Source organism: Mus pahari, chromosome 6 (genome assembly GCF_900095145.1).
Source record: "Mus pahari chromosome 6, PAHARI_EIJ_v1.1, whole genome shotgun sequence".
In the NCBI taxonomy this organism is placed as follows: Eukaryota; Metazoa; Chordata; class Mammalia; order Rodentia; family Muridae; genus Mus; species Mus pahari.
Genome location: NC_034595.1, coordinates 2,729,487 through 2,738,597, shown reverse-complemented (window position 1 = coordinate 2,738,597; position 9,111 = coordinate 2,729,487). Strand labels below are relative to the sequence as shown.

Genomic DNA, 9,111 nt, shown 5'->3' with positions numbered 1-9,111 from the left:
GTCCTGGAACTCACTTTGTAGACCAGGCTGGCCTTGAACTCAGAAATCCACCTGCCTCTGCCTCCCAAGTGCTGGGATTAAAGGCGTGTGCCACCACTGCCTGGCTCTCTACCTTCTTTACAGGGGAATTCAACTTCAAAATAGAAAAGTGCTAATAAGTCATTAGGGGGAAATAAAACTAGGTATGAAGGAACATGCCTGCAATCTCAGCTAACCAGTCAGCTGACACAGGAGGATTACCTGACATCCAAAAGTTCAGGACCAGTTTGGGCACCACAGGGAGATGCTATCTCACCAACAACAGGTTTAGGGATACAGCTCACAGTTGCAGTGCCTGCCTGGCATCCAAGAGGTTCTGTGTTCTATCTTTAGCAAATCTAACCCCTTCTCCCCTAAAAGAAAAAGGAAGGAGGGAAGGAGGGAAGGAAGGAAAGAGGGAAGGAGGGAAGGAGGGAAGGGAGGAAGGGAGGGAGGGAGGGAGGGAGGGAGGGGAGAAAGCCAAGAAAGAGTAAAATGAGCTCAAATCAACAGGCACAAAAAAATGACATCTGAGTAAACCAGGAAACTTTGCAAATTCTTCTGTGTATTTATGAAGAACTGGAAAAATTCCTAATATTTGCAAATGTTGACTAATTTCACAAAGTATATATATATATATATATATATATATATATATATATATATATATATATTTAAAAGACCTGGGCTATAAATATTAATGTAAATCTTCAGGGAAGTGTTTATGAAATTAGTAGAGAGATGGTGTGAGAGACCTTGGGGAACTGGAGACCCCCGTCCCTTTTCTGTCTAGCATTCTCACTGATAACTTTAAAATAAAGAACATGTAATTAACAAATCACAGGTGACATAAAAGAAGGACGAGTTAGCACAGATGAGAGGTCAGTGCCGCACTTGGTGACAATTCCAATGATGTACATATGAGGCTCTGCCTTGAAGCGCACTCTCAAGAACGTATACGTTAGACATATGTACTAACATAGCAACCTCCACATATGCAGCTGATCTGCTCTCAATGTCTCTCCACCTACACTGTAACACACAGTGTGTAGTATGACAGCAGGGCTGGAATCCCAGCACTGGGAAGCTAGAAAAGGGAGGTCCAGGGGTCAAGGCCAGCTGAGGCTTACATAGTGAAACCTTGTCTCAAAAATCAAAACTTAGGCTGGCGAAATGGTTCAGCAGGTAATGGATTGGCCCTAGGTCCAAGAACTGAGTTTAATCCCCAGGAGCCACACAGAAGGAAGAGAAAGGACTCCAAAGGCTGTTCTCTGATCTCCACATCTACACTATGGCATGTGTGTCCCCGCACATCACATAAATAATAAACATAAAAAACTAGAAGACAAAGCATCAATAATATCTGACCTAGAAATCTATTGAAAAATGAAGTGTTATACGGAAACCTGCAATACAATTCTCAGCAAAGAAAAGCAGCGGCCTTTGCTTCTGCTGTCATTATTTACCCACATATCAAAAAGGCTGTAGAAGTGATTACTGCCTCAATGGCATTATCCCTTAATATAGTGAATTAAAAAAATAAAAAGGATAAAAGAATTCACATTGCTATTGCCTACTATTCAAATTTATGTGAAATTAGGACATACTATGAAAAGTTATTATCCCAACTATTTGGTGGGGCGTGGTAGAAAGTAGGGTGAATTAATATACATGAAAAACACTAGAAGAAGCAACTTTTAAATTTGTAGTTAAGTTCGGGCCACTGGCAAGCATCTCTACACTGCCGGCTTTTATAGGAGATGGTCTTTGTCTATCTGCATAGCAGAACAGGCAGGTAAATTAAGGCAAAACTACCACATTATGCTTTGGATTGCAAAATACAGAAACACGAACTTTAAAATGGCTCCAACAACAAACACAGAAAGCAGCTAAGAGTGTAGCAGTCATCCCAGGGGTGTGACAGTGGTTCAATACAGACATTAAAAGGCTGTCACGTGCCTGGGTGCTGCTTTCTGCTCTACCACTTCCAATAACACCCTCGATTGTGCCCTAACCCAGCAGGGTTGGCTATATTTCCAGATACAACAAGAAGGCACAGCTAGACCACTGGAAGAAATGGGAATGCTTCCTTACATGTATATCTTTTTTTTTTTTTTAAGTAGGAAAATATTCCTAAAAGTTTCCAAATTTCTACCAGCCTTTTGATCAAGGCTCACTAGCCAGAACTGTGAGATAAAGCTACATCCTATAGCTCCTTGATAACCAAACATGGACAAGAACTAAATGATCACATTTACCAAATCCAGTATCATTCCCCATCTGAGTTTGGCAAAGGAGACAGTCACAGGATGGGGCGGGGGATTGGCTATGATTACAAATTAACAAGCCAATATGAACAAGTACCTACGTAGCACATCAGCCTGCCTCTTTCATTTGGTCCAGCTGGGTGCGGGCGCATGCTGACTGTCTAGTCCACTGTCTAGTCCACGTCTCCCATTCCACACACAGTCACATGCTGCCTCCATCTTTCTTGATTATTTCCTATCTTGTATCTTTAACTGAACTGCAAACTTCTTGAGAATTGGAAATCTATTTTTACATATTATTCAATGCAAACAATCTGAGAAACAGCAAACACAAAGCTAATATTTATTTCCTGTAATAAATAATCGTGTTTCTCATTAAACCTGGCAGATTGAATATGAACATTCATCTCTGCTCAAAATCTCAGGCAAGTACAATAAAGAACATTAAGAAGTAAAAATTCACAAGAGCAACAAGAACCCAGCAGAGGACACCAACTTTTAAGCAAACTTCAGAAGCTGGGACAATATAGACACATTGTAGTGGATTCAACAGACCAGCCAGAGGGACAATTTTGAGGCTGCAGAGGTTTCTGGAGGCTCGGGGTGGTGGTGGTGGTGGTGGGGGGCTTGGAGGCCACAGGCACCTATACTCCAGGAAGACTTGGTATTCAGAGCTACTAGGTACAGGTGACTCGCTACAGAGTGTAGTAGGGAGAGAACAATTGGTGGGCGTTGCAAGTAGCTGCCACATTACATCCTCACATGCTCAAGCAACTGCCCTGCCCCATGACCATGGACAATAGCCCTCTCTGCAGGGCCAGCTAGAGAAGCTGGGGATCCTGGACTCCATACCTAATAAGGACAAAGATGAGATGGGATACTGCAAGCAGCCTGGGCCAGGAACCCCTCAGTGCTCTCTGCCATCTTCCTGCTCATGTTCCTTCACTTAGGTCAGATGGATGGTCATATAATGTATAGTACACTCAGCCCTCTTAGCCCCCTACTTCATCCCTACTATAGCCTCACCTCTGATAAAATAACTCCAATAGGTAGACTTCAGTTAAAACATAGGTGTTAAATCTGTAAACAGGGCTGTGTCAAGATAGTGTGTTTAAATATGAAGTGATGACATTACATAGCACACCCCACAGGAAGAACCAGAGCTGGGGGATTTGAACAAAGAACAAAGCTTGGATGGAGGGAAATGATGGGGTGCGTGTCATTAACAGATGTAAAACAGGAGGCAAATGATGGTGTGCATGTCATTAACAGATGTAAGACAGAAAGTAAAATTATTCAGCGCCATACTTCCTGCACCTTCTTTACTGAGGAATTCACCTTCAAAATGAAAAAGCCCTAATAAGATCATTAGGAGGGTGAAGCTCAGTGTGAGGGGATGCCTGCAGGTAATGGACAGCTTCCATCTCCATAAGAGATGAGACGGAGGCAAATCCAAGGCAAACAAACTCCACCTTATCTGATAAGCCACTTAGGGGGTTTCTGCCACTTGCATCTTAGCCATAAACTAATTCACAAGAACCCTGTGTACATCCCACACACTATGTTTCTCTTTAGATTCCAACAATATGAAACAAAGGCAACTGTGTCCCAAGTTGGCTATCCTGCAGTTCCTATTTACTGGACTACACCTCTCACACATTAAGGCTTCAAACGTCAGCATCATATGCTAGTAACACTCATCATGTGTCCAGGGTCCCCCTGCAGGGCTATGCACATGGCCCAGGTGTCCCCAGCACACTGCCCCCTTTGTTTTCATTGTTGCAGACTCACTCTACCAAAGGCTTACCTTCAATTTCCCTTCAGTCTGGCTTTCTTCTTTTAAATTCATATTGGATGACTGATGGCCAGAATAATAAATATTTTATCTTTCTACACCTTTTCCTCAAGAAGAATATGCCTTTTTGAAAGTAAGGCACGTAAGACACCTGGAGCCTGAATTTAGTTCTTAACTCTTTTGGACAGAGTGAGGGCTGCAGTTTTAAGTGTGCTTCATACCACAGCCTAGCCACCAAAATGCACCACTCAAGCCTGGGCACAGAAAGGTTTTCATAAGCAAACTAGAACCCCTGCAGACAGTGAAATGTTCAAGGATATTTAAAGATAAAAGCATAAATCAGTATGAGCCTACTTTCTTGGTTTTAGACATTATCATCTATCTGTCCAGTATAACCATCTGATAATGTCTAAAGGTTTCACAATAAGCAAAACTGCTAAAAGAAGCATGTTCAGGCAAAGCAGGACTGATGGCACTAACTCCAGGGTAGTTCTCTTACTACCCCTGGCACAGCTAATCCAATCACCAACTCACCTACCCTACTCCCTACTCCTCGGATTTGCTTCGGAGGTTCCCCCTTTCCCACTGATAGGACCACATACACTGTAGCTAGGATTGAAGGGCAATGACAACAGGCATTTCCATGCCAAATGAGAAACGTGTGTTAAATGTCAAACTTAAGAGTAGGACAATAAAGGAGGAAATGGCTTTAACAGCCCACAGACCTCTTATTTCTCCATTTCAGATTCAGTTCATCTACCTAATTCTTATCCTTTGTAATGGAGAAATATAGAAGCAGAAGTATTTACTTTGGATTGCTCAACTTAAGGTAAAAGGTTTGATTAGCTGTGTTTCTTGAGCTTTCACTTTCTTCCAGTCCAAGAAGCAGTTTACCAGATAATTCCTTCTGTATCCTGACTCGATAGAGCCATTGCTTATGCTCCATATGTAAAGAAGAGAAGAAATAAGGGATGAAGAAATATTACTCCTGAATTCTAGAAAAGACTCCCAGAGAAAGTTTCATTGTAGAATCTTAGAAATTAATTTTTGTGTTTCTTAAAAGCACTTAAATACTAGAAAAATCAGTAGAAGAAAAACTTTGGTATTTTTAGTGAATACAGCTAATACTGAAAGGCTTAATAACCACACCATCCATTCTAACCCAAAAATAAAAATAAAGAAGTAGAGGTACACACAGTTCAGTGCTGAAAGCAGACGACAACCCACCTTTCCAAGTCAAAGCTCAGTTCTCAGTAAACCTGAGGCTGCGGTAAACATCACAAGCCCACATCATGCCGGGCCAGGGCAGGGCCTCTGAGCAGCTTATCTACCTTGGCAGTACTCGATTTGGAGCCTTTGTCAAAGAGAAGCAGTGAAGAAAGGAAATTCCCTCACATCACACAATTGTTTACATCTTTTACATGTGCACCTGAAGAGGATAGAAGTTTTTGATAGGCACAAGTTCAAAACACTAGCCATGGGGTGAACAAGATTAAGGCAGGTCCATTAGCCACAGCACCCCACCTTCACACTATGGGGCACCATCAAACAGTGTGAATTTAATTACTATCTAATACCTCCACATGTAAATTAAAAAGGCATAGACTCTACTCCCATGTCCCTTCCTCAACATAATAAAAGGAATATTTGAGGATTACACTTGCAGCTTGAAGACCAGTTGAAAAGTAATGCTGTTGTATCAGCAGGGTGGAGGTATCTCAGAAAAGTCTCAGACTCCCCCTGCAGCTGAAACGCAGACAACAAGGAAGAATCCACACAGGTACCTGCTTCTGTAGTAGAAATGGAACACTCACCTTCTCGATGTTTATCTGGTGTTTTCTTAACCTCTCCAGGTCTGTTGGGATCACTATCTTAGTGAATTTCTGTATAGCTGGCTCAAGCCTGCGTAACTTCACCTTTTCCTCATCTTCAGACATCCTGCAACCTGTTGAGCCACTTCCCCTTGCAGCAGCTCTCTTCTCTCAAACACCTAAAAGGGAGCATTGAAGAGTGCTTTTACAACAGATTCCATTCTTTTTAAAAGTAAACACATACAAGGCTGGAGAAGTTAAGAGCACTGGCTGCTCTTCCAGAGGACCCAGGTTTGGTTTCCAGCACCCACATGATGACTTGCAACCATCAGTAACTCCAGGTCCAGGGGATCTGACACCATTTTCTGGCCCTTTCTGGCACTGCACATATAGTGCATAGACATACTCATAGGCAGACACTCATACACATAGAATAAAATTTTAAAACATAAAAGGCAAAAAATATGCAATTATACTTTACTCTAAATACAGATAAACCCCAAACTGAACTTGAATAGCTTTGTTTCTCTATGAAATGATAGATATTAAAATATTCTCTTCATGAAAATTGTATCTAGTCATTCTTGAATACTTTTCAAATAGTGTTCATTTTTACAGCACAGGCAGGATAGACCTATGTAACTCTAGCCTGGCCTGGGAACCCCAATGCTCCTGCCTCTACCTCCCAAGCTTACTCTAGAATGTTCAGAAAATGGGTTTAATGAGAGCCCACAGATGGCTCAGTGGGCAAAAGAGCTTACCAAGCCTGAAGACCTGAGTTCAATATCTGGGACCCACATGGTAGAAGGAAAGAACTCATTCACACATTCACACACACACACACACACACACACACACACATGCAAGCATGCATTCATGCATGCAATTAAAATACAATTAAAAATTTAAAGAAAATACAAAAATGAACAGAATAAGATAAAACTATCAATGATCTTGTCATTCTGCAGTGTCTACTCTACATTTTGTGGCTGTTTCCTGAGGTCTTTTATAATGTGCAGTTTGTGTGTAAACACCATTAAAAATGAGGATGACTTCCTGATAAGTGGGGGCACAGAATAGTCATCTTTTTTAAAACTGCCAAATAGCAAACCTGCAAGGAAAAAATTCCCTCTGAACATTTCTGCTTGTATCAAACCCCACTTCCAATGTCATCATAATGTAATTGTGTAATTATATACTTCAAATACATTTCTCAATACAGAACTCCTCTCATGAAAGGCCCTTATCTCCACTTCTTAGACAAAGTGATCTACTAAATAACCAGCAACACAACTCCAATAAGAACCATATTTACAAGGCCAGGAGATAGCTCAGTGGGTACAGGCGTTTGCTGCCAAGACACAGCCTGAGATTGATTCTCAGGTCCCACGTGGGAGGGAACTGACTCCCACAAGTCTTCCTCTGACCTCCACATGCACACCATAGCACATGCATAACACACACAAATAAATAAATACACTTAAAAAATTAAAGAACCAGATTCTCTTCAGACATATAAGTATGAAGACGTTATTCTGAGTCACCAGGATTCTATAGTCCCAGCATACGGTACGCTTCTGGGGACAGGACAGACGAGGTGGGAGCTGGAAGTGAGCATGCTCTAAAACCCCACACTGGCATTAACTAGAGACATTTACTTACAACAATGTTATACGTTTGTACTTGTAACAGATCTTATATAAATATGTGCTTCCCTGCTTAACCAAGCTTGAACACCATCAAATTGTATCAGGGGTGATGTCACCCCCTTAGCCCATAGTCAAACAACAATAATATATTGAACAGGTAATTCTGTTGGATTATGGCTTCTTACCCAGGCCTTGTAAAGATACACCTTTACACACTGACTCTGTGAAACCCTGACTCTTTAGGATTCATTGTTTTCAGATTCTCAAAGAGACCCAATGTCCTCAAACATTAAGAGCTGCTTTAAATAATGCACTGTTTTTCTCCTTTCTTTCAGTTGAAAATCTTGAAACAATGGCTGTAGTTAAAACTGTTTCCATTACCCATTGGCTAAGAACTTGATTTTTTGTTTGTTTGTTTGTTTTGTTTTTGTTTGTGTTTTTTGAGACAGGATTTCTCTGTGTATCCCTGGCTGTCATGGAACTCACTCTGTAGACCAGGCTGGCCTCAAACTCAGAAATCCTCCTGCCTCTGCCTTCCAAGTGCTGGGATTAAAGGCATGCATCACCACTGCCCGGTGAAGAACCTGATTCTTATGCCTAACACAAGTTCTCAGGGAAATTTTCCAGGCACCAAGATCAGGGTTAAAACTGAACCACAGAGCAGACATAAACAGAGACACATGGATAGAAGTACAGTATCAAAAGAAACAGGCTCAGACCACAGCAGAAAATAACAACGGGCAGGCCCAGAGATGAGAAAGTGATCCAGAAAGAAATGTCTATTCCTAAATCTACAAAGACATAAATAAAGGAATAAAATTTTCAAAAGGACATAAAGGAGTGGGGTCTTGTTTTAAATTAAAATAATGCTACAAAAGAGTTAACAGTCCAATTGGAACATGAGAGAAATTAAAACTCTCTAAACTGAAAACCTCAAAAGATAAGGTAACTAAGAAATCCTACCTAGCTGGAGAGAGGGCTCAGAACTTGGATGATGACAAGATGAAGTCTGTAAATGAGAAGATAAAGGACATAAATTCACAAGCTCAGCAACAAATAGAAATGAATACAGAAAACAACTGAAAGAAAATATTTAAGGAATTATGCTGAGAAGTAAAGGCAAATCTCAAGTTTTAAAAATGCATAAATCCTGCTAGCATAAATAAAAACAAACTTACCTAAGCACAGGATAGGAAACTCAGAGCATCAAGGACAAAGAAAAAGATCTTAAAGAGCAAACCAGAGATAACAGATAAATTAAAACAACAAAAGCAGCCAACTTTTCATCAAAGCAATATATCAAAAGATAGGAATGTCTTCAAAGTACTCGGGAGCTGGAGCATACCTAGGCAAGTTATCATCTGTGGTGAAGTCAAAATAATTATTTTCAGGCATGCAAGGCTCAGTTTAACAAACTCCTCATTAAAAGAACTACTAAAAGGAGAGGGAGGGGAGAAAGGGAGGGAGGAGGAGAAAAGGGGAGAGAAAGCAAGCTAGAAGGGAGAGAGAGAGAGAGACAGAGGGAGAGAGAGAGGGGGAGAGAGAGAACGAACACTGGTACTCCTCAGGAT

The 9,111-nt window shown here is 41.1% G+C and overlaps 1 protein-coding gene across 4 annotated transcripts in view; it reads right to left on the bottom strand.

Annotated features, from left to right (window-relative positions):
- Positions 1–9,111, bottom strand: part of Stx17 (syntaxin 17) — a 46,665-nt gene that overhangs the window by 33,858 nt on the left and 3,696 nt on the right. For 2 of the 4 annotated variants that reach the window (XM_029540440.1, XM_029540442.1), the window contains exons 2-3: positions 8,504–8,549; positions 5,895–6,070 (exon numbers count right to left, since the gene is read on the bottom strand). In XM_029540440.1, the coding sequence (XP_029396300.1) occupies positions 5,895–6,017 (123 nt within the window). In that variant the 5' untranslated portion in view covers positions 6,018–6,070; positions 8,504–8,549. The remainder of the gene's footprint in view (positions 1–5,894; positions 6,071–8,503; positions 8,550–9,111) is intronic. The other 2 variants (XM_029540441.1, XM_029540443.1) reach the window with 1 other exon arrangement.